General features: G+C 47.3%; 1 protein-coding gene across 4 annotated transcripts in view; it reads left to right on the top strand.

The window, feature by feature from the left end:
• MGLL (monoglyceride lipase) overlaps positions 1-20,362 on the top strand; it is a 104,446-nt gene extending 84,084 nt beyond the window's left edge. For all 4 annotated transcript variants that reach the window (XM_038149373.1, XM_038149374.1, XM_038149372.1 and 1 more), the window contains 5 exons: positions 3,839-3,975; positions 5,456-5,566; positions 9,537-9,626; positions 15,401-15,616; positions 16,558-20,362. In XM_038149373.1, the coding sequence (XP_038005301.1) occupies positions 3,839-3,975; positions 5,456-5,566; positions 9,537-9,626; positions 15,401-15,616; positions 16,558-16,683 (680 nt within the window). In that variant the 3' untranslated portion in view covers positions 16,684-20,362. The remainder of the gene's footprint in view (positions 1-3,838; positions 3,976-5,455; positions 5,567-9,536; positions 9,627-15,400; positions 15,617-16,557) is intronic.
• The last annotated feature ends 5,568 nt before the right edge of the window (positions 20,363-25,930 follow it).

The following is a 25,930-nucleotide window of genomic DNA, read 5'->3' as shown; positions in this document are numbered from 1 at the left end:
ACGAGCCCAGAGCTGGGCTGCTTTTTTCTTCAGGCAGTTCCCATTTGGCTTTTAATGAAGGGAAAGGAGTGTCAAGTTGGACTGCTTTTTATTTACATGTTTCTCAGGATATCTCCAATCTGAACAGGACGTAACCTTTCTTTGAGGCATGTGAGCCAATGGCAGCTGAAGAGCCTGGCTGCTTTGGAGTGGTTTTCAAAAGCAAGCCCCACAGCATGAGAGAATATGGGATTTGAGGAATGAAGGGACTTGTAGAAGTATGTATTTCCAGGGTCACAGCATCTGTTATGCAGGCAGAGTCATATTTACATGGTTATAACTGACTCCCCAGAGACTTCACACCCTCAAATACTTCACTGCTGAACTCTCAGCTTTGTCTTCCTGTGCAGGCAGTCAGTATCGTTTTATCCAGAGAGATGGGTAGTTCTGGGTGATCTATAATCATAGGTGGAACCCTGCTCTGAAGTCATGCTCTCTGACAGGACTGAGTTGTTTGTTGTTCTTGACTCCAGGGGCAGAGCCACAGTCTGAGCATGCTCATGCTGAAACCAGAGGGAAGAATTTAATAACTGTGACATATTGGGCCAGATCCTCAAGCCTTTATTCAGATTTTTTTTTAGCAAAGTACATTATTTTGCAGTGGTGTGTTTGGTTGGAAATGGATGCTTAAACCTCCTAATTCTAGATTTGCAGCTTGAAAGTATGTGGTTTGGATTCTCACTTTTGAAGACTCGTGGAAAGGGTGCCTGCAATTAGGTCAGTACACACAACCTGAAATGGTCCCTGAGCCACAGCACAAACACAGTACTGGCAGTGAACCACAAGCTGGGTGTGAAGACAGATAGATGGGAAGCAGTTTCAAAGCTTTTGAATGCTGAGTGTGCTGTGGGGATGGGCACCAGCAGTCACAGCTCTGTGCACTGCACCTCACACTGCCCTGCTGAAACCAGGAGCCCTGTGGGGAGCTCCTGGAGCTGTGATTCTTGGGACACATCTCTGTTGTCACCCGCGGTGTTGTGTCACTTGGGTGTGGAGCAGTCTCTGGTTAGTTCCAGTTGCTAGGGGAAGGTGGTTTCCCTCCTCTTGCACCCACTGTTTTGCCACTGGCACTGTGGAATCACTACAGCAGATTCACTCCCAGCAAAACCCAAAGCTAATAGCTTTACATCAAGGGTGAACCTGACCTTTCACTCTTAATAGCTCTAAAGGCAAAGGATCAGAGAAAAACATGTCAATATTCTTGACTGTATCGATGTTTGGTTGTGCAAGTATCTTTCATCTAATAGAAGGGGTCTTAGTTCCTCACCCTGAAGTTTGTCAGCTGGGGAATTCAAACTTGCAATATACTCATTTACTGGGGGAAAAAGTTTGATTTCTTGGAGGGGAAGAACAGAAAATAGTAAAATAAAAGACCATGACCTAGCAATGCGCCCTGGCTAACCTTGTGCAAGGGGCAGGGAGAGTATCAAAGCAAAGACGTGCATGGAGTTCCTGTCCCACATGTGCAGACAAACTGCTGCTCAGGCTCTGTGCCATCTGAGTGGGGAACAGGAGTTTAGTATTTTAAACTGGGGTTAAAAGGGGGGTTCATTAAGATATTAATAAAAAAAACCCTGGAAAAATTCAAAGAGGAACTTGTCACAGCATTTCCCAGGTATTTCTTGGATTCCACAATCGTTGCTTTGACTGTTACAAGCAGTGTCACTGTTATGTGGCAAGAGCAGGGGGAATTCTTCACACTGGGAGCCAAGGAGGCTTTCCAGACCTCCCTCAGTCTCATCCAAAAATAGGCCAAAGACTCACAGTTCCAGAGCAAGGAGTCATGGCCCATTTACAGACCTGGGCCACGGGGGTTTGCTGTCTCTGCTTGCACAGCTGTCTGAGCACTGGAGAGAAGGAGAGACTTGAAGCAAGTGAGGCAGCACTGGAGAAAAAAAACTGAAGTGCAGAGCTCTGTTAGGGAAAATGTTCCTCTCTCTGGACTGTTCAACTCGTATTAACCTGCTACATTTAGAGTTGAATAGTAGGCAGATAACACATTTGAGGACCATAAAGTGAGTGGACTAAATGTGTATAAAAATTGTAATAAGCTTACTTTCCATCTGTAACAAAAACCAGTTTAAAGTCAATAGTTCCTCTAGCCACACACATGGTTTCACTTCTGGAGATTATCATGACTTGTATTTTAATTTGCTCCTCGATTTGTTTCTGGTCACTGATCCATGGAGGATGCTTGCTGCACCATATTTTGGCAGGAATTGGAGTGTGTGCATGGAAAGCAGAACTGGTAAAATGTTATTTATAATTGATCAGCGTGAAGTGTATGGGTTTTTATGGCAGCCAGGGTGGCTGATTGCAGCCTTCACTGCCAAAAGACCCAGCCATGGAGACCACCTGATAAAAAAAAAAACAAGTTTGGGTTCCATTTTTCCTAGATGGAGTGAATTGAGTCCAGATTTTTATTAGAAATTTTGCCTAATTTGCAAGGTGATTTTTTTGGGTGGTTTACAAGAAAGTTGAGACCTACTGATTCCCACTGGTATGACCACTGCCAGCAGATGTGACTGACGACCTTTGTGGCTGTGTCAGTGGTGCTTTTCTTTGCTGATCACTGCAAGGGGAACCATCTAGCGTGTCAACAATTATCAGCTTCACCTCCTTTAACAAGCCATTGTCCCTTTGTGTCTATAAATGAGCCTCAGTGCCCACTGGAGAAGGCCTAAGGAGACACCCAGCAGGAGGGAGATGTTCAAGCCCCCCATGCCTTAACCCATACGGGTGGGATGCATTTTCCCCGTCACAATTTTCCTTAACAACCTGCATGGAACAGAAACAAAGGGCTGTTTCTAAGGACAAATCCTATTTGTGATAGACAATAACATGCATGTGTGGTCAGGTAAGCATGCAAACTGCTTCCCCAAGGTGGTATTAATTTCAAGCCTTTGCAAGCTCAAAATTGCTTGGGGCTGTGTTGGTGGTGATGCTGGCTCCACCTCTGCCAGGGATGCCACTGTTCCCATGGCAACTCACCATCTCCCATTTTAATCTTCCCCTTCCCTTCCATTAGGCAAGATAATTCCCAGACAGAGTGAGGAAACAGTGTCCAGGTGTCCAGTTTGCATTTACACTTGTTTAGGAGGAGGTTGCCACTGGATACTTGCCCACTGTAGGCTGTTGCAACCTCCATCACCTGACCCCTTACCTCACACAGAGGAGGTTTCCAGCCCACCCAGCGCTGCAGGGTATCATGAGAAAAAGCAGGACTGTGGAGCTTGTGCACATTCAGGCCCTGGAAAAGGCAGTGTCCATGGTCCATTAAGTTTATAGCAACTGTATCTAGTCTTCAGAATCTTTCTGTGTCTGGCCAAGATGCTACACAGCAGTTACAGCTGTACAGTGGGCCACCAGACCCAAAGCATATGATCCCTGATACAAATCCCCATTTCCCAGGATGCAGTGACCCATCAGCAAGGCGAGACTGCCCTTCCCCACCCTGATGATAGAGGTTGCCAGAAGTAAATTGGTACTCTTAGTTTGAAGAGCTGATAGAAACATGGGGGAATAGAAGTCCAAATTTAGAGGCCCCTTGCAATCCCTTAACATTCTATGATTCTGTGGTGTTTTTTTTAAAAAAAGTCAGGTCATGGACAGTATGGCTCTTGATAGCTCTGTGCAGTTTCCTTCGCATTTCTGCAGCACTTTTTATGTTGAGAGATGACTGCAGGAGAAGGTCAAGTTAGGACAGAAACAGTCCAAAAGGCTTATTTCTGCCAGGTCCTTTCTGACTGTAACCAGTGCTTGAAATGACTTAGCTGTGTATTCTGCTTTTCTCCTGCAGTTGGCCATGGGCAGAGCGAGGGTGATCGTATGGTTGTCTCAGATTTCCACGTCTTCATCAGGGACAGCTTGCAGCACATTGATCTTATGAAGAAAGAGCACCCCAAACTGCCTGTTCTCATCCTGGGGCACTCCATGGTAAGCACCATCTCCTACCCCTCCCAGCAGCACCCAGGACACGTGTCATAGCCTGGTGGTACTCATGGGGATGGCAGGAAACAACTCATTCCACAGCAGGAAAACAAAACTACAAAGAACCTTCCCTTCCACTTCATTCACTGATTGATTTGCCAGCATGCTGCAACCCCGAGATCTGCCTTGAGTAAAGACAGTCCTTAACTTTCTACCCCCACCATGGCCCTAATTAGCCATTTGCAAGGAGAAGCCTGCTTTTTAACATGACCATTCATTCCCGTGGCTGTGTGGTAAGTCTCACCAGCTCCCTGCAGCATCGGGTTTCCCCTTTCATTTTCACCAGTAACCAGGAGGTTAAGCCCTCCAAGGCTTTGTGAGCAGCGTGGGGATGAAGCATGAAAATACCCTGTAGCCTTATTCTGTTAAACAACCTTACAGGAAAATGTACCAGGGATTAAGGCTGCAAAAACAAAGGCACTGATTTGGTGAACAGATCTGAAGCCTGATTCTGACAGCACGGGCCAAATCCCTTTATTCAAGCTAACAGTATTCCCACTGATGTCATTGATCTGCCCTCCCTGCCTTCCTGGAGGAGAGGAAAATGAATGAGTACTTTGGGATTCAGTCCATGCTCAGATAAATAAGTGTTCTGGCATTAGAAGGCATGGCCTGCTCTGAAGGGCTCCCTTGCTCCAAAGCCACCGTGTAACAAGGAGCAATTTCCCAGTGAGGTCTTTGAGATGCTTCTCGCTGCTGCTCCATTTAACAAGCCCCTGGTTCTCCAGGAGTGTGGAAGTTCACCAAATATTTCCCTTGGCAACTAATCCTCTGCAAAGTTTCCCAAGCAAGCCCACGGGATCCCTTCCATCTGCACCCCTCACTGTCAGCCCGTCCTCGTGCGGGATGGCTCAGCCTGGCTGGGTGTTTGCTGCCAGGCCCTTGGCACGGCACTGTGGGGCTGGAGGGGCTCGGGACACTGGGGAGAATATTTAATTCCCATTAATTAGTGAAGATTTTCACGTGCCAGTGGCAGCATTGCTGTTGCCCAGGTTACCAGTGGCACAGCACGGAGCAAGCCCGGCTTCATGGCATCTTCCCCATGCAGCACCAGTCTGTCAAGCTGACAAACCTTAACTTATTTTACAAGTCCCACCTGAACTACCATTTCAGACATTTTCTTCTTCTCAGTCCTTTAAAGTAAGGAGTACACAAGGCATCCTGGGGAGCTGATGGACAATGCATGGAGAGTTGTGTGACATGAGGGTTTATAGCAGGAGAACAGAAACCAGAACTCTTCTCCCCCACAAAACCCAGACACTTCCAGTGCTTCTACTCCTCCAGCCTTCCTTGCTGACCCCACTGAGAGTGCAGTGGGGCAGAAGTAATTGCTTACTTGGACTAAACCTCTTCCAGTAAGAGGATTACTATACAAACAAGATGTTGGCACCTGTATTAAGCTGTGGGCTGTTATTTTGCATTGCAGGGGGGAGCCATCTCCATTCTGACAGCTAGTGAGCGACCCAGTGAGTTTTCAGGCATGCTGTTAATCTCTCCTTTAGTGGTAGCCAGCCCAGAAGTCGCTACTCCCATCAAGGTAAGAGCAAACCCGCGTTGCACATGGCCACCTTGCTCTTCTGCTCAAGGAAAAGTGTTCAGACCTCTGGCCTTGAAATGCAAAACCCTGCTGGGATCTGTGCCGCCCAGATGCCAGTCAATACTTTTCTTCTAAGTGCCTCCCCTATAGTTCCACCTACTTTTCAGAGGGGAAGTGAATCCTGAACCTGTCCAGAAAAAACCTATTTAAGCAAGACTTGGGTACCGCTGGTAGCAGACTGTGCTTTCTTCACCTCTCCCTGTGGCAGCCCACACAATGCTGTCCTTTCCCTTCCTCTCCTACAGCTTTCTTCCTGACTCATGCAGAGTCTGGTATAGTTGCAACACAGGCTGCTGGCTAAGTCAGGCCAGGGTTATTTTTGGTATTTGGGGGATGACCAATTTCTGAACAAAACTAGAGCTCCTCAGTACCAGAACTCCTTTATGAGCCTCAAAAGAGGCTCCCAGCTAAAGCATCAGTGCCCCAGCTGCATCCCATTTGGCCTGGTACCATAACTGGTTCTTGTCCAGACCATCTCTTTTAGTTTCAATTTAGGCTTTATCCCCCCTCCCATTTACATCTGCCCTCCAGAGCTGTTTCTGATCCACAGTTGCATTGCCCGGTTTGCCCTTCCCCAGGGAAGTTCTGCAAGGCAACTGAGCCTCAGTTCTCTCCTTCTTTTTGCATTCTAAAAAGAATAAACAACAATCCTAAAAGAAGCTGAAGCTGGAAGCAAAGGGAAGGAGCAGCTAAACCAGCACGAAGGACAGAGCCTCTCATTCCCACAGGACTCCTTCCTTTATCCTCTCTCCTTAGACACTTCTCCTAGGGCTAGCTTCTTGTTTTAATTTACTTCTAAGCTATTTCCCCTTTTTTTTTCTTCTGTGAGGAAGGAGACAGATTGCCTCAGCTTTCAGTATGATCCTGTCCCACTTTCTGCTGTAGCCAAAGCCATCTACGGACCTCATAAATCATTACAAGCACCAAAGGGTGCTTTCTAATCACCTCTTTTCCACTGAAAAAAAATGCATTAAGACCTCTAGCCTTAAGACGCAGGACCCTGCTGAGAGCTGCACCACCTGGATGCCAGTCAATATTTTCCTTCTAAGTGTTTTCCCATAGTCACACCTAATTTTAAGAGTAGAAGTGAATCCTGAAGTCATCCAGCCCAAGTAAACTGATTTAAATAGGAGCCAGAGTACCAAAGTCTGGTTTTAGGAAGCTGGTTACTGATTCTTCATGTGAGGCTACATCTGGCATCAGTGTCCTGTGAGCACCACTGGCCATGCTTTTCTTATCTGGGAAAGCAAAAAAAAGAATATTTATTAAAAAAATAATAAACAGTCTGAATATGCGAGAGGCTGTTAGCCTTTTCTTTCTAATCAAGGGAAATAGAGAACAATTCCTATAGCATTACCTTTTGCTAGATGCTAAACCCTTTCTGAAACAAGGATTCACCAGTTCTGTGGGAACTAACGTTACTGCAGTCTGGTTTGTTGCAGATCTGTACCAGATGTTGTTTTATTTCCATGTAAAGAAATAAATGCAATGATGCATTACTTAGGTAGGAAATCCTATTCTCTAACTGATGTATTTTGGAGGTTTTTATATCGTCTCCTTCCTAGAAAGTCTCTCACATGCAGTATTGCAAAAGCACAGTCAGTTTCTTTCTCCTTCAAATCTATTGCATCTCAACACAGATAAAAAATTAATTGTTCCTGAAATAGCTCTGTTCTGTCACACTCAGTTGAAATCATTTCACGAGTTGAAAAGGTATTTGCAAGAGGAAGGATTCAAAACAAGCAGAGTATTCCTGCATAAGCCACATTTTCCCATAAAGCTGTGTGGTTTTTTTTCCTCTGAGAGTCAAAAAACATTTCATGGTGATTGTGCTTCTGAGGAACAAAGGCTTAGTTTTCCCTTGGAACTGGTACGACTTCTCAGCCCTGGGCCATTTCCCAAGGACCACCGCATTCATCCCTTTGCTGGGGAAGTTTCCAGCTGAGCAAAAATTTACCTTGGCCTGAACAAATGAGGGCTCAAGACAACAATAAGAGCGAGCCAGATAACACACTGGGTCCTTCAGACCCTCTTGAAAATACCTTCCCTGACTGCTGAGCCAGCCCTGGCAGCAGCAGAGGCACAGCACGTTTGCAGGCTCTGTGCAGGAAGATCAAATGCTGCTCTGTGCAGAAGCTATTTCATCAGTGCCCTATAAATCCTGTGTCCTGATAGAAGCATCCAGTTGCAAATCCGGTAGAGTGAGAGGGATCTTGCTGCCTTCCCCCTTTTCTTCTCAACTGACCTGGACAAAATTCAGCTCTGAATCTTTGCAGTTTCAAAGGCTGCAGAGACAGGAGTCACATATCCTGGCAAAGGGCAGAGCAGGGGTGAAAGAGCATCTCCCTCTACATTTCTGCTACTGAATGCTTTGAAATCAGATGGGCAGGACATCCTCTTAGGAAATATTCCCTGGTGCTTAATCCTGTACTGACCCTCAGCCTCTTGTTTAAGGACTCACTACACAATATTCTCTCTTTACCCTTTGTGTTCTCTCCTATTGCTGATCTATTGCTTTCTAACCTGACTGAGCATCACGTTGCTCACTGTCTTTCAACCTGAATCTGCACCCAGTAACAGAACAAAGGACTTTTCCTAAGGTGTAATCAAACTGGAAGAAAGTACTATGTTAATGTTGTGGTTGTTGTTGTTGCTTGATTCCTTTATGCTGTTCAGCTTAGCAGAGATGATAGTCATCAGGTTCAGAGCCCATAATCCTGCCCAGGGTACATGAAGGTGCATAGCTTACATCACCACTGCCTGGAGTTAACATGAAATGAGGAAAACCCCATTCCTTCTTGGATAATCATAAACTCATACCTGCATTGTTTTGCAGTAAAAATTAACTTTGCTGACACAATGTCATAGCCAGTGAGAGGCTCAGTACACTGGCAGACAGTGACACTGGTTCCTACTCGTGTCTACCCCAAGGTACACACGTGTTCCCAAACCTGCTGTGGGTCTTTACTGCTTTTCCCTCCTCAATGACTTTGACTTCAACCTTGTATTATTGCTCCAATATCATAATTAATCTGTCATGTGTCATCTGTGATCTGAAGTGCCAGGGAGTGCTTCAGAAATGATTAGGTATCTGCAGAAACAGAGGGCATAGGGGACAGCCTCCCTCCAAGTGTTAGCTGTGAACACCACAGTGCCATAAACCAGACCAATGAACACTAACTGTGTATTTTCAGACTTAAGCAGTGATCACTTAATTAAAGGCAGCTATCAAAGATCAGAGCAGAACTCTGGTATCAATGTGCTTGTAGTGCTATTGAAATGAAAGATGTTACCCTTTCTTCTACCAGCAGCTTCCAGCCTAGGCTGCTCAGTTCTTTTGTGTGTGGTTCCCAGGAGACGTGTGAGAAATGGATTCCCTTAGCCAATGCATGCACACTTGGCTGTTGTTTATTTACAGGTTCCCTGGAGAATACGCTTATCAAAACGAGTGCAGCCTAGGCAACTGCTGCAAAGGGCACCCAACATCACTGATGCACTGCAGCCTGAGATCAGAGCTGTGGCAGCAAGAAAAGGGCAAAAAAACACCAAAACCCAGCCCTCTGAGAGCTGGAAATGACCTTTTCCTATCAAAGTACTTAACTGAGGCCTTTCAGAAATTAGCTTAAGGATGAGGAAAACCACAGTACAATAAAGTTGTGCTGCTGCATGTGGACGGACAGCTGACGGCATTTCAGTCTAGCACACCCACTCCCTGCTCCCAGGAGCAGTTTAAACACTTTCCTTGTTAAGAGAAATGGTTTAAATATAGGACAGATCTTTCTCCAGAGTTAGTTGACAATTCTCAACTGTTTAACTCCTGTGCTGATTTCCATCAGCTCAGGATTTGGGCTTCTGTGTTCCCTCTCTTCCTCTAACTGGCTCTTTGACTGCTTTCTTTTCTCTCCCACAGGTTTTTGCAGCAAAAGTGCTCAACTTTGTGCTCCCAAACCTATCACTGGGGTCGATAGATCCAAATGCAATTTCCCGGAACAAGAAAGAGGTGAGAACCCTAATGCCATTTTAACTCACTGCACAGTTGGTATCTTGTCCTGGTCCTGCCATTTTTCTTTTAGAAAAACCCACAAGTGTTTTTCTAAATCAGGAGGGCAAAATGTGTGCTGGCGCAGAAAGGTGACATATCTCTGAAGCCAGTGGAACTGACTGCTCACAGAAGGCTGTGGGAAACCAGCTGCTCCTCTCTGCCTTGCACCCACAGTTCCTCTGGGTACCAGACATGACAGAGAGCTCCAGGAGCAGGGGGAAGCACATGGGAGCCATGTCTTAGTCTCTGCTGCACCACCAACACTCATTACAGCAGCAAAACCCAACTCAGGGAGCAAACACATGCTAAAGTCAGCTTTTCCACCCCTGCTCTTTGCAGTGAAATCATGAAAAACCCTACAGTCCTGGGGATTTGTTTTCCTGCTTCCAAACCAGGATCACATTGTGCCAGATGCATTCAAGCAGAGGACAAGAGCATGCTTGAGCCAAAGAACTTATTCCAAGGTCTCCTGGATCACACTCTGACTCTGCTACAGCCTTTCCAAACAAATGATATATCCTTGCTGCACCCAAGAATAATAATTTAAGGATCTGCAATTGAAGCAGCTGTTGTAACAACACAGCTCCAGCCTCACCACTGTGAATGTGCATGGAACTGTCCTGGAGCTGAGTTTTTATAGTGCCCCAATAGCCTGGGACTGGGCTCCCACTCCCACTCACTGCTGGTAGTAACAGTGTCAGCCTGTTCATGCCATCACTGCACTAACAGGTGTAGTTGCATCTGCTGCAACACAGCCTTATGAGGGTTCTTCCTTCTCACCATTGTGGGAGGAGTGAAAGGAGATAATCACAAACCAGAAGTGAATGAAGGTGCTTAGGCTAGGCCCAGAACTTGGTGCATTTCAGAAAGCACCATTTTTCCTTGAATTATAGAAAATGGCACTCAAGGGTGCCTCAAGAGCTTTGCTGGTGCAAAGTGGTCACTCGTTCCTAGGCTGCCATGCTCACATCTCTGACAGATACTGTAATTTTCCCTGCTGTTCATGCAATGGTTCATACTTTAACTAGGAATTAATAAATTGCCTTTCTCTGGGGAGGCAGCTTGACCAGCATTAGAATTGAAGCTGAAAGGATCAGGGGCAAAGATGGTGCCAACACCTGTTTGAGTGCAGTGCATTTGGCCTCGGCATATCCCACATCTTTGGCTCACCTATTCAGAAAACTGGAAAGCAAAGAGTTTCCCAGAATAGCCTCAAGCCTCAGGGTTGTTTCTTGGCACTGCCAGAGGGGTTTTTTGTTCCAATGACTTTCAGCTCACTTATCCTTGAATAGAGCATAAGATTTCACTGTGTTGGAGGTGGAAAGATCCAAGGAGCTGAGGAAAAGAAGACAGGACTAGTGTGGAGTGAGATCATGTGCATCCGCTGATGCACCATGTGACATATGCTCCAAAGTACCATATGAGGCTGCAAAATATATGCCTGGGAAGAAGGCTGACTCCAATCTAGCTGTAGAAACCTGTTCTTAATTGTATTCAGCTGCCATAACTCGTTGCATATAATTCAGAGAAAAGGTTTAAATTAGACAATCAATTCACTAAAATGACACAGAGGAAAGTTTTCACATCTACATTTGTATTTGAAGGATAAAAGCAATCAGTGCTCTGGAGGAGAGGAATTGGAGAGCTTTATTCCCTGCCTGAAGAGTGACTGTGTCTGGATGTGTGGGTCTTTACCTGCTTCTGCACTGATTTGTTATGTGACACCCGAACTCTGCTGCAGCTGCATTTAAAGGATGTTTAAATTTAAAACATTTAAAGATGTTTTAAATACACCTCCAAGAGCTGGATCCTCTGCTGGAAGATGCAACTGCTGCACTCAATATCTATGTAGGAGAAAAGTGATGATGTAGGGACATCCTAAATAATACTAAATTGAGGGAAGTGTCAGAGAGCTCCTGGAACTGGCACACAGTATTGACTGAGCACTTCCGTGCTGTGGTGATGTTAGGAATCACCACAGCAACCACTGGACATACTTTGTAGTAATTGCTATTGTGTTGTCTTTCTAACCACGTATTTGCTGCTGCTTCAACTGTTCTGTGATGCTTCAAGTCTCTAAAGGTTCCTTGGAGCATTGTGTTGCTCTGCCCTTTCCCTTTCCATGGAGCAAGGGAGAGCCTTTTGCAGTGGATAAAGGTGTAGGTCTGTTTCATTAGAGCCTGCCCACAATGGAGACCTCTTCCAAATGAGACACCCTGTGTGCTGTGCTGCCTTCTCACCTCCACGTGAGCACACAGCTGACATAGCAGCTGTGGGTAGTGATGCAAAGCACTTTCCTGACCCCCTTCAAACACCAGGAATTTGAGGGTCCAAGCACTTACTGAAGACAAGACAGCATTTTGGTGCTCTGCCTGCCTCTAAGCACACTCCACCCTCCTTTTGGATTCAAGACGCTCAGATTTAAAGCACACAATGTGCTGGAAACATCCATTATTTATATGTTACACATACTCTCCTGCCAGACCAGCTTTCTATTCACTAGAAATATTTTTGGGACAACATCCAAGAATTTCCTAATGAGTTTGTGTTCCCAGAAAGCTGTCTTCAGGCTATGGGGACTGAAATATGGAATGGATATAGAGATGTTTGTTTGATGTTTGCTGTATCAAACACAAGAGAGAAAAAAGAGAGCAAGAAGCAACCTTAAAAACCAGTCCTGTTATTCCAAGGAGGAATGACATCACAGTGACAGGAACCTCTTTACCCCAGTAATCTTTGTTAGCTGCTGTTGACCTAGTGGAATGGTCCCCCTGACTTAAGCCTCGCTCCTGCCAAGTCCACATAGGATCAGGCTGCAAGAGGAGGTGCAGACCTCTAAACAGGTCAACCTGATGGTTGCTTCTGTCTTGGAATTACATAAATATAAAAACAGCTGTTGTGAGAGACCCTGGAGAGCCTTTGCCTGACAGTGTCTGGAAGCAGTCACAGGCTCTCCTGGGATCACCTTCTGTTCTTGCCCCCTATTTCAGAGCTTGGTGCAGCAACAACAGTTTTGGGCTTGAAGGGTTTGCAGATTGTAGCCTGCAAAATATAAAGCCCATTCCCTTCTTTCCTCCTTCCCCAGAGAGCTGCTGCTTGGCACTCACCCCATGCACTGAGCATTAACTCTGACAAGGATTCCTGTTCACTGACTACAAACAGGATACTGCCCCTGCACTCCTGATCATTTTGGGTTGGGACTGGATTTGATCTTTATTTTTTCTCCTGCCATCATCTACTCAAAAATATTTGTTGGCTGCTCAGTAGCTAAAAAATCCCCATTCTTTCAGACAACAAGAGAAAGAAAGAAACGCTTCAGGTCATTCTTGTAGCATTTATGTGGCTGAAGCCAGCTCACATGAATTCATCAACACTGTTTTACTCCATGGGAAGGGACCCTCTGTCAATCCATCCACCCACCCCTCCTGAATACCCGCTGCAAAATCTCTTATTTATTACATTCAATTAAAAAAAAAAAAACCAACCAAACAAACCCACCACACTAAAAATTAATAAAACCATTTCAAAACTCTGTTGCTTTAGCACAGCACTGTGACACAGGTCCAGATTAGGCTGAAGCCAGTTGCTAAGTAGCAACACAATGCCAATGCACATTTTTTTTGCTCAAAAAGCTGATGAAAGTCACCATGTTTGGCTGAGCATACCAGGGTGGACCCAGCTGCCAACAGGAGAGTGAGCTGCACCCCACCAGGTGCCTGGTGTTCTGAAAATCAAAGCTGAACTTCTTCCACGAGCACATTGACAAGGAAACAATTTATTCTAAACACAGGTGGCTTCTTGCCCTGTTTGAAAGACTTTGGAGAGCAGGGAAGGTACAGCTGAACAGTGTAGGGGATGAAAGATGCAGATGGAGCTTTCTGCACCAACAAGCTGGTTGGGCACTGGGATGGTCCATGCAGAGCCAAAAGGACTGTGAGCTGTTCAGTCTCTGCTTCCCAGGGCCATTAGCAGGAGCAGAGGATGTTTACCTTGTCTCACTGTCTTGACCAGTCTCACCTTTGCAGTTGCCTCTCACACACAGTTTTCCAGACCGTCAGCAAGCACATACTTCTTTGAAAGGGAGATACCATGTGTAATATCCTAATATGATGAGCTGTGATGATTATCTTTGTCTCCCTGCCAAAAATTACCCCTTACTTCAGAGCAGACATAATCTAGCACAGAGACCAAAATACAACAATAGCCTTAATCAAATCCTAGAAACATCCACCACTTCCAAGGATCCCTAACTTAGTTCTGTGACTACTTGAATTTTTTCAGTCCAACACAAAGTGGAGTGGCTGTACAGCTGTCCCTCCCTGGACCATCCTCAGTACTGTGGGCTGGGTCTGAGTGGTGTCAGCCACTAATATTTCCAAATTTCCCTCCACATCTTTATCTTGCTGCATGTAGGGATAGGAACCATGAATTCAAGCAGTGGGAGATTGTGGGGACTGGAAGGAAGAAAGTGATGGGGAAAGACTTGGGAGCACCGGGGTGCCACTGCCATCTCCATTTCCAGTGTTTTGTGCTCCAGCAAAAACCAACACATTTGAGATGACAACAGGAGAAACTGGCTTCAAACCCTCTGGCAAGTGAATGCACCCAGGTGGGAAAGCCCCACCATGTTCTCCTCCCCTGAGAATCTCATCTCACGGGCAATTGAAGACAGAATCCACCCCAAAACCTTTCTGTCCTACAGTGCCTGCCTGTGCTACACCTACACATGGCTACATGTCCTTGGGTGGCCTGTTGGGTCACCTCCTACCCATGGTCCCCCTCAGGGCAGGCACAGGCAGAAGCAAAAGGACCTCAAGTTAATGCCTTCCAGATAGCATTTGAACAGACCCCAGTGCCTGTGAGGAGAGGAGGAGACTGCTTTCAGCTAACCTATAAATAACCATAATTTCTATAAACATCTGCCAGGGCTGGGAGAAACTGGAGGCTGTGCCAGAGACCAGCCCATAATCAAAGCATTCTGGCAAATATTGCCATAGTGGGGTCTGTGTGGGCCGTCTCACATACAGTATACAAATATTTACTGTAGATTTGCCTGCTGCAGTAACTACTCCTTCCTAGCAACTTTCTGTACCAGTTCTTGAGCATTTTTATCCCCTCACAATCTGGCTGAGCAAGTTGTTGACTACTTTTTTTGCCTACCACCCAATACCATCATTTGCTGCCTTGTCTGTCACGCTTTGCAGCCAGAGATGAGCCCTTGGCTTTGCAGTCATCTCTGTCAGTTGTCTGGAGGTGTAGGTCACGGTCACCACCCCCAGACAGGGAAAGAGAACATTTTAGTCCTCAGCAGAGAGGATATATTGGCCTGGAGAACATCAGCTTTCAAATAACACAGTCTGAAGAACCCTCTGTAGAAGAGATATCACATTGGAATGACAGAAAGGCACAGCAGAGGAGAAAAATGCAGGCAGGAGCCGCTGTGGGAATGGTCTTTGTCCAACACTGGTTGTTTCCCTGCAGGAGCTCCTGTCAAAGAGCTTGAATATTTTCTAGTGGTGTAAGAGAGAAACATGCAGCAAAGAGCATGTGAGGTTGTGTGAGCAGTGCTGGCAAACCACAGTACCTTGACCTTGACTCTGATGGCCAGATGTACTCAGAGAGTAGGGAACCACTGTGCAAGCCCAGGGAATATCTTCACTGCCTGGCTGATCTGCTTTTCCTCTTATGCATGAAATACTGCTAATCTTAAATCACCTCTTTCTCCCTGCCAGATGGAGTCTTACACATCTGATCCCTTGGTCTACCACGGCGGCATGAAGGTGTCCTTTGTCATCCAGCTGATGAATGCCATTGCCAGAATTGAGCGAGCCCTGCCCAAGCTGACTCTGCCCATCCTGGTGCTACACGGCTCTTCCGACAAGCTCTGCGACATCAGGGGCTCTTACTTGCTGATGGACACGGTGCAGAGTCAGGACAAAACACTCAAGGTCACCTTGCTTTCTTGATTGTTAGGAGATTGTGCTGTCAGTGTTGGCCTGAGCATGAGTGACTGTGAGGGGTGGGAGCCTGCTGACCTCCAGAGAGCTGGAGGCAAACAGAGCTGGTGGATGGGTGAGGCTGGGCAGGTGACAGTCCCTTTCACTGGGAGGTAGCCCAAGCCCAGCCCTCCCTGGGCTCAGTGTGGTGGCCTTTGACCAGCTACAGCCAGGCTGCAGGCAGGGGCTGGTGGCTGCATGCCTAGAGGGTGTCTTGGACATGAAGCAGCTTGGCGTAGAAGTAGAGGAAGTCTCAAAGGCAGGTAAAGCCTATGAGACCCAAAAAGCTCTTCTGAACAATGCCAACTGTGTGAGCACCAGCCTTACCTCATGTCCCAGCGTGTAAAGGTACAGGAAGGTCTTTCCAAAATGCTGGACAACAAGAGCCACTTCACATCTGCTCATTTCAAGAGAACCACAGCTGATTAACCAATTGTTAGCACATGAATAAACCTGAAAGAAAAGGGAGGCAGACCAAGGGAAAGCTTTTGTCATCGGAAAAATAACTGGATAGTCTGAGCATAAAAGGAGTAAAATTGCACAAGGCATGATGGGAACATTACCCATTGTCCTTTACATTCCAAGGGCAGGATAACTATTTCCTCCTCCTTAGTGGAATGGGGCTGGGACATGCATTATGCTCCTAAAGAGCTGCAGGGTGCTCTGGTACCCGCAGATGTCAGGCAGCAGTGCCAACACCTTCCTGCTTGTTGAGGGCCAGCACCACCAGTGGCATCTCCTTGATTTCATAACCTGCTACATCTTGGAAAAACCTGACAAGTTGTGGGCAGGAGGTGTTGGACCTGTGGGTGTTGATGAGAGGGGACTGAAGGCTGTTTTGTTCATGCAGATTTATTTTTTCTGTGCTAATCTGTACTTCTCCCATGTTGCAGGTGTATGAGGAAGCCTATCATGCCCTCCACAAAGAGCTGCCTGAGGTCTCTACCTCTGTCTTCACAGAAATACTGACATGGATTGGCCAGAAGGTCTCAGCAGCTGGGGAAACCAGCCATACTTAAGAGCAATTGCATTTGCAGCTCTTACTGGGGTTTTCTAGGAATAGATGTCTTTCTTACTAGAAATCTCTTGGGAAAAGATCTAACATGGAGGGATTCTTGGAATATTTTATCACACACAGCTTAAGGGAGGGTGGGGGGAGAGGCACAGGGTGGGGCATTATTTGCTGATGTAAATGGCCACTGCCCTAATCTGGAGAAGAGTTGATAGCTGTGGGATGCCCCTCACCCACCAAACTTTCTCCACAGCTTCCCCTTCTCTGCTTTCGCTGTGGTGACTGGGGTGTGTTTATACTGCAATAATTATTGGTATGTAAAAGAAATCAGTATCTTCCACTTCACGGTTTTGATGCCAGGTGCGTCCCTTGTCCCCACCATCCAGCACCTTAAAAACCCTGGTCCTTGAGAGGAGAGCACTAACGAAGGTGCTGGGTGATGAGGAGAGGCTAAAGATGGAGTTGACAGCTCCCTGAAGGTGAAAGGCTGATTTTCAAGATCAGACCCCTTTGGATACTACCTTTTTGAGCAGATCAGGCCAGGGGATAGAGATGCCTCCCCCACCACCCTGCACATCCTCTGTGAGTTTGCACTTGGGGAAAGCACGTTGAACAGTGCTTTCATTTTCATCATCCAAGCAGGGTCCCAGAGGGAAGAGCAGGAATGTGGAATCAACCCCACTTAGCACATTCAATTCCCCTGCTTTTCCCCGTGTCAAACCCCATCTCCTCTTCAAGATGAACTATTCTGTAAATATCCCTAGGGACAGGGTTTTTTCCTTCCTTCCTTTTTTTTTCTTTTTCTTTTTTAAACTCCTTTTTTTTCCTTTTGGAATTAATCACTTGTGCTACTGAAACTGAAAAAGTAAAGTCAAAGTTATAAGAGAATATAGTAATATAATATATGATATAGAGGTGGCTGGAAGCAGGGAAAGAAATGGGAGGAGAGTAAAGAAGGGAGGAGAGTAAAGAAGGAGTTAATAATTCCTTCTCTTGGCAAGGAATGATGTTGTCCTACCAGGATCCGGTCCTTTCACCATAACTTTACAGTCATAATCTGTTGTTTTCCTTCATCAGTTGGAAAGTGTCCTGAAAATAATGCTAGAGAGAAGTGCAGAGCATCTGGTGGGTGGGGAGTAGCAGAGGGTGTCCTCATGGTCCACTGGTTTAGCAGGAGACCCACGGCATGAGCAGAGATCCTGTCCAAGCCCATCCCAGTCTCCTCCTAATCAGCACCGGGGCAGATCACTGAGGGGCTGAGCTCAGCCCTTCAGGACACGTGGGGAGCTGAAGGCAGGGTGTGGAGTGTGATCATCCATCCAACCTCTACCTTGTGTGCTGGGGCACCCACAGACCCTGCTGAACAAGCTGCTGAGGAGGAGCCTGTGGACAGGGCCTGTGGTGCAGGTAAGCCAAATTCTGGAGCTGCCTGAGTCTCTGCTAGCAGCAGGGTGAGAGGAAAGAGTTTAGACCCTGGATGAGAGCAGAGACATTGTACTGGCACAGTAAAAGCTGCACAGTGATGACAGAGTGGCTGTGCAGGCTGATTTATCCAGCATGAGGGCCCTCAGCATGAAAATACTATTTGGCACTATCCAAAGGGAAGGAGTTTAACCTGCACCTCTCCCCCTGCTTTTGCAAGAAGAGAATGCAAATGTTGCACTATGAGAGAGTGGGGCATCTCCCCCAGTGACAAACCAGCCCTTACTGCCTTCCCTGCAGCAGCAAGAAGCACCAACCACTGTGCCTTGAGCTGCTGTCCCCAGGGCTGGATCCCTCCTTTGACAGCCAGGGGGTCACCCACCTCTTCTCCCTTTGGAAGCAGTTCTAGCAAGGTTCAGAAAGGAACCTCTGTGCAATAACAGTCAGATTCAGGGCTCAGCCCCATTCAGTCCCAGCAGCACGGATGGATGAAAGATGTGTGGATGCAGGTTGTATCCTTGTAGTTGCCCTAAGGGGCCTAAGTCAGGGAAGATCTTTTATACAGGTTGATCCAGGCACTTTGGCATTTGTATTTTCTTGCCTCTAAAGAGAGGAAAAAGCTGTAGTTCTCCCAGCAAAGTTAGCTTTTAATTGAAATATTATTCCTGTGCAATCGGCTGTTCTCAGCAGCCCCTGTGAAACCTCTGGTGACACTTACTCTGGGAAAGAGCAATGAGCAGGTCACCTGCTTTCCATCTTCCAGCAGCCTGTCTCGAGGCAACTTCTGTTGCCTAAGCAAGCTCCCCCCTGGCCAGATGCTGCTAGAGAAAGACAGCAAGAAGAGAAACACTCCAGCAGTGATAAATCTCACCTGCTTCTTCAGCTGGAAGGGGAAACAAGTGGGTGTGATCCAGAGGTGACAGACATTGCGGGGGTAGTAGCAAGATGATGATTTAAGGATAGGATTTTTGAAAGCACTTTTCTTGAGGAAGTCAGGAGGAGTAAATCAATGCCCACAATTTTTACATCCCTTCCAAAGTGACAAGCACTTTGCAGGAGGGGAGAGGGAAGTGACCCTTCAGTAGAAAGGTCAGAGCCCTTCCACTCCCTCCAACCTGGCTTCAGGCAGAGGAACGTCCCTTGTCAGTGCCTTTGCTAAAATGTGTCCTTTCACTCAAGAAACATCTGCAGCTGAACAGAAATAAAGGGAAACAAGTTACATTGATCTGGGGAAGACTTGTCTTTCAGTCTATAGCTAAACTCAGCAGTGGCACACGGCCTGGGGAGACTGTTTGAAAAAAAAAAAGGTTTACAAACAAAACCTACAAAGAACAGCAACAAAAAAAAAAAAAAAAAAAAGAAAAAAAAAGCCAAATGACCCCAAAGCCATGGCACAGCAGCAGGTATTGCCACCCTCAGCCAGTTTTCTGAAGAGTTACCTTCTGAGGCAATTAACACAGGGAAACCTATCCAAAAGAAGCTGGACACTGCCTGTGCTGACCCCACAGACCCCTGAGCTGGCTGCTGAGCAGAGGGGCCACAGCTCCTTGGCAGGTGGGGAAATGAGTGCAGAGGGAAGGAGCCAGGAACAAATCAGCCTGGGCCAGGTGAGACAGCGATCTGCACATTTCAGCTCTCTCTGCTGTTGCTGATCCCTTTCCCTGCCTGTAAGCTCCTTTATACTGACCTAGTTAGGTTTCACCAAGCCCCGGAGGAATTCTTCCTTGGCTGACCAGATTAGCAATGAGCAGAGCAGCTGCTGAGGGAAATGTAATTACACTCTATTTCCAGCTGGCAGGTACCACTTGCAGGGAGCACAGCCAGCCTTACGAATGTTGCTGTGCAGAGCTGCACCAGAGTCTGGTCTGCCTCGGAGAACAGGTGGCACTCGTGACTGAGCAATAGCAACGTGTAACTACTGTATATATCACCACCTGTAGCACTGAGAGGCCATTTCCCACTGCCTAACCCATCCTGTTTTCTATTTAGCCTGTCCTTTTTATACCACTCACCTTAGCACACTGCCAGCACAAACCCGTCGGGATCACGTTTCCTTTTACAAGTAATTCCTGAGGTTGTCTCTCTTGTTCTGTTGTGTTCCAGTTCAATAAAATACATTATATATATATATATATATATATATACATATATAAAAACATATATACATACACATGTATTTTCAGTGGAAAAACCATATACAAGTTTAGGATTCTTAAAGGAATACAATGTATATTGCAACTAATAATAAAGTTATGTTTTCTGAACAGAGTGTGTCTGAGGGTGTCATTGGTGACCACTCTAAAGTGCTTCCCACACCCCAGGTTAAACAAAGTGTGGAGCTGTTGGAGGACAGGCAGTATCAGGCAAACTCAGCCTGCTCCAACACCTGGTTCCCATGATTTTAGAAAATGTGATGTTGGTCCTGAACTAAACCCAATTCCAACAGGAAGTATCTGCACTGTGGCCAGGAGTAACTGCTGATTAAATCCTGCATTTTGACCCCAGCTGTGACTGCAGGCTGGGGAGTGGCTTTGATGCTCAGATAGTACTGGTACATTTGGTAGTACTCAGATGCTGCAAGAGCTCCTGCTCCATGCAGAGCTAGGGTTGGTGCTATCACAGTGCCCCACATTGCAGAACTGTCCCCCCTGCCCAGACAGTGGGGCTGGGCCAAAGAGCAGCCACAAGCTCCTCTCCTGCTCTCCCCTCCATGCACATTTCAGGACAAGTCACTTGTTTGTAAGGGCTCCCCAGCCACTCACACTCCAAACCCTGTGACAACTGCTGCAGCAGGGGACAGACAGAACAGTCTGCTCTTGTGCCAGCCCTCTGGCCAGAGCCATTAGCAGCACCAGACCCAACCTGCAACCTTCATCAACTCATTTCATCTTCCTTATGCCTCAAGTCACTAAATCAAGAGAACAGTATTCTCTTTCTGCAGTCCTGTGCAGGCTCTGTGTCTGATCCCACCCCAGCTCACCAGGTCAGGAGCTCTGGCCAAGGGCTTTGATGCCCATCAACACAGACAACAGAGCTGGGGCTTCTCACCAAGCCAGCAGGCACACCATGCTAGCGAGGAACATCATTAGTAACAACATTTGCTTCAATTCTGGCAAGCCCACAGCTCGCTCTTCTGATATTTTGGTGGTTTGTTAAGCTCAACCCAGTTTTGAGGGTCACTGGAGGGTGCACACCATGGTGCTGGGACAGGGACTGAGCACGGGAGGGAGAGGACAGTCCTTCACAAGGCAGCAGCAGCAGCACAAAGGAGCTCTTTTGGAAGTGCACTTCTCCCAGTGTCACCTCCTGATGGCTGGCAAGCTGTCACAGCCATAGGCGGCCTTCCTGTTTTTAGCCTGTGCTTCTGCTCTGATCCTGCAGGAACCCTGAAGCTTTTGCCTTTTTCTCTTGCCTCAGCCTGGCGTTATCCAAGGCTGGCTCTGGGGGCAGCTACCACGTGGGGATCAGCCAAGGAATCGTAAAGCAGGAGCCAGAGCAGTGTCAGGGCCAGGGGGAGAGCTCCTTAGGAGTCCTTTCCAGCCACCCTGGCAGGGACAGACAGCCTGCATCACCCCTGGGACACGAGACAAGAGGTGCCATACCCAGCCACAGTGCAGCAGGGACCATGGCTCTGTCACTGGCACCACCCAGGCTCAGGCACTGAGAGCAGGCAAAGGCTGCAGCTCCAGGGAGAGGTGAAGAATTTTAATTCAGATCTGCTCAGCACATAACCCACAGTGCTTCACTTCCATTTGCTGCTGGTTAAGCATCAGAGGAGGGAGAAGTGGGGCTGCAACCCACTGCAGAGCTGCTGCTGGGGGCGAGCAGGGACTCACACCTCTCCACCTGCCTGGCTTCAGGCAGAATTTCATCCCAGGAAAAGGGAGATGGAGCTGAAGGGTTGTGCAGGTGCCACCACACCACCAGAGACCACGGGTGCCACCCACACGCTGCAGCCTGACCGCCTGCCAACACCACTCCTGCTCTCCCAGCCCCTGGGGGGGCAGATGTTGATCAGTCATTTGCTCCTCTCTCCACATATGAGCACAAGTCTCCTTTGCACGCACAGAAACAGGGTCATGCTCTCCCAGCTTATCCATCTGGGATGCTCTCTCTCCCTCTGTGGTGGGGAAGCTGCTGGTGTGGAGCTGCCACTCACCTTCCTGCTGCTCTCCAAACAGCTGCCTTATTTAGCAGAACTGCCACAACTAAGCAAACACTGCAGAACCCACATCTCCCAACAGGCACAAGCCAAACAACAGCCTTCCCGTGGCCACCACAGGGGAGTGACACAGGATTCATTTCCCTTCTCTCTGGAGGAAACTCTTCAGTGGATGGAAACATTCCAGGAATTCAGATGAAAAACAATTCCTAAGAGATCAATTAAGGGTTTGGATAGATTGCATGATATGTGCTATCCAAAGGAAACTTGGCAAAGAAAGCTACTTGGCCTGGGGGGGAGCTGATGGGAGGGCAAGATGTCAAGCATGGAAAACACTTGTCTTCTAAGAAAACACAGAGACAAGAATGGCAGAGGGCAAGGAATGGCAGCTCGGGGGCAAAGAACAAGTGGTACCTCAGGAAGGTTCATGACCAAAGGCAAGCAGACCTCTGCCAGAGCACAGTAAACCCTGGCATGAAACAGAGCCCCAGGAAAAGATGGGCTTTCCAGACCTCCCAAAGTCAGCAGCCTTTGTGTCAGCATCTTGTCTTCATTTACATAAAAAAAAAACAAAAAACAAAACAAAACCAAAAACAAACCCCACATTCAAAGGCAACACCAGCAAAGCTCTCTGCAGGCTGACACAGTGAACCCTGGAACAGACTTTTTCGGCAAATAAACAACTCGGGTTCCCCATACAGAGGAAAATTTAAAAATCAGCTTTTCCCTCTGGCTGGACTGCAGGGTCAGCCTCATGCTGGAATGAGAGCAGTGAGCCATTCTCCCTGTGGGCTGCACAGGGCAGCCCTTGTCTTTGTCACATCAAAAGCTTCCAGGCTTCACCCCGTGCACTTTTAACACCAAATCCTCTCCTCCCATGCTGAGTTATGCGCATCCCATGCTGAGGCTGGTCTGTGCCAAACCCAGCCCTGAGGCACTTGAGTGACTGGCGAGTCCTGGATTCCCAGTAAAAACCCGATGTGCCCCCTCACTGCAGCACCACGAGCCCTGTGGTCAGCAGAGCAAGAAGTGCTGACCCCTGGTGTGCTTTCAGACTGGGAAGACTGATGTTTAATTGCACGCCTGATTGGAAAAGGTCACAAAATCAGGAAACAAGGAATACCATCTTCCCTGCCCCCAGCAAGAGAAGGAGCAGTCACCCCAGAGCAGCATGGCCAGAGCCAGCAGCTTGAACAACTTTGGAGATGCTGTGCCTGATTGGCACTCAGACCAGAGAAGCAGCACAGCAGAAAACAACTCACCTGAAGCATTTTCAGCTTCTCAAGAAGAGCTTTTCAAAACAGGAAGGAGATTGAACTGTCTACCAGCAAACTTCTTTGGAAACTCCTGGATAATTTGTAGTTTTAGATCCATGGAGAAAGGGGATGGAAGGAGCTCTAGAGAGCAGATTGCTGCCTCCTGTTACGGAAGCACGCTTAAGAAAATTAATAGAAATATTGGTAGTTCTGCTATGCCGTGCCAAGAATGTGTTAGAATAAAACCTTCTGAGCAGACAGGAGAGATACCATGTCAACTCAGCCTTGATGTGAAAGATCAGCCTGCATCTCCTAAAGCACCTCCCAAGGAGTAGTAACTAACACCAGCTTTCCTTCCCCTCAGAGCAGGTCTCTGCACAGCCTGCCTCATAGAGCTCATCACTGTCACAGCCTTGTACAAAGAGTACTGGGATGACCCTGGCTCACAAAGTTGTTATAAAAGAATAAAGAGGGAGGCATTTTTCCTTACTGGAGTTTTAATGACATCACAGGCCAGCTTGGTTTCCTCCATGGGAAAGCTAAATCAAGTTATTTTGGACCAAATCTTTCCTGAGCTTATGAAGAGAAGCATCTGGCCACACCACAGCACTTCCTTCACCTCCTTTTCCTAACCCAACATGCCAAAGCAACAGCCTTGCCTTCTGCCATACCAGCAAACAGAGCAGGCAGACTGCATGAGTGAACAAATCCTACTTTCTAATCCTGCTCCTTCCCCTTGAGCTTGCTCTGCTGGTAACAGGAGGAGGGAGAGGAAAGCTCTCATACTCATTTTCAGAGCTTATTTTGGGAACTGGCAGCCAGACCCTTGGGACTGGAACTAGTTGTTTGCATGGTACTGATTCTCTTCCAAGGTTTTCTATAATCTGCTGAAATGCCCTTCAAAGCTTGCCCTGCACTTTTATGCTTACAAAGTTAACCCCAGCCAGGAAAAGCAAAGGGCATGTGCGTGCTCATCCCCTTTTCCCCAGATGCTGATCACACGTAAGCTTGAAGTTCACAGCTTGACTTTGGCTTAAGGATCTGCATGTCCACAGCTGCACCCAAATGTGGCTGCCTGATTAACTGCCCCTCTGCAGCCCTTGCCTTGGGTATTGCCAATAACCCACCCCCAATTTCCAACCTAAAACCCTTGAAATTATTTGCAGCCTAAAAAAGGGTTCTCTGTCCTTCTCCCTCAGCACTTCCTCAAGGCAGGCAGCCATCCCAGCAGAGCCAGCACCTTTATTCAAAACAGGCCCTGAATATAATAAATGGTTTGCTGGTGTGGCCTCTCAATACATTTGTTCTGTCAAATCTATTTTAGCTTAGAAGGTAAAACAAAAACCTGCTTCTCAGCACACCCATCCTGTGAGCTGAGAACCGCACCAGGATTTGCCATCACCAGCTCCAGCCAGGATGGCTCATCCCTGGGAGCTGGGCACAGACACACTCCAGCTCCCAAAGCTGTGCTGGGCTTTGCCAGGCTGTCCACAGCAAGAGAGAACAATGTCACCCTGAGCAGACGAGTCTGTCAATGCACACTGACTGCAAACTGCTACATGGGAAGTGCCATCTCCACTTTGACCATGACTGTACAACATGAACAGCTCCAGCCTCCTGCAGGAGCTCATCCTTTACTCTCACAGCACAATGCTGCTCCTTGTGTGCACTGTTTGTTGAGTCCCAAAAACCTGATTAAGCCTTGAACGTTCCCGAGCCCTCCCTTCAACAGCATTAGTCATTCAGACGTTATTAGTATCTCCTCTCTGGAAATTTCATGTTCCTACACAGAGCAACGGGGACAAGCTTGTTCCCTGAATGCCAGTCATGCTCTGAAGTTAACAGGGGCTGAACAGACAGCTCAGCTATTGCCTTCACCCAAAAAATTGTAGCCACTCAGGCATACAAGAAAGCAGACAAGCGAACAGGTGCCTGTGTGCTCAGAGAGGAAGGACTGCCCAGACACTTAGCAGAGGCACAGTTTTGGAGAAAACGCAGGCTTCCCACTCCAGGAGCGCGCTGAACAAGTCAGAGTAGTTAAACACAAAGGCTGAAAAATCTCCATCCTTTGCATATAACACACAGTTATCAATGACAGGGGCACAAGATGACAAGAAAAAGGAAAAGACAACTTATTTGCTAGCAACAGCTCACAGCACTTTTCTAAGACAAACATCACCTCCCTGACAGCAACCATGGCAGTGACCAAGCCTGTGCCGTGGTGCTGCTAAAGAAAGGGAATAAAACAAGTTAGTGCTTCACTCACCTGTTCTATCAGGACTGTACACACTGCTTGGGAACCACAGAGTGCAGAGCCAGTCCTTGGCCTGGGTAAGGGAAGATGAATGAGCCCACAAAGCCCTTTCAAAACGAAACCCATGCTGATGTTGTCAGTCAGTAACAAAGAGACCACA

This window comes from Motacilla alba, chromosome 12 (genome assembly GCF_015832195.1).
Source record: "Motacilla alba alba isolate MOTALB_02 chromosome 12, Motacilla_alba_V1.0_pri, whole genome shotgun sequence".
In the NCBI taxonomy this organism is placed as follows: Eukaryota; Metazoa; Chordata; class Aves; order Passeriformes; family Motacillidae; genus Motacilla; species Motacilla alba.
Note: the sequence above shows the minus strand (reverse complement) of the source record. Positions and strands in the feature narration are given on the sequence as shown.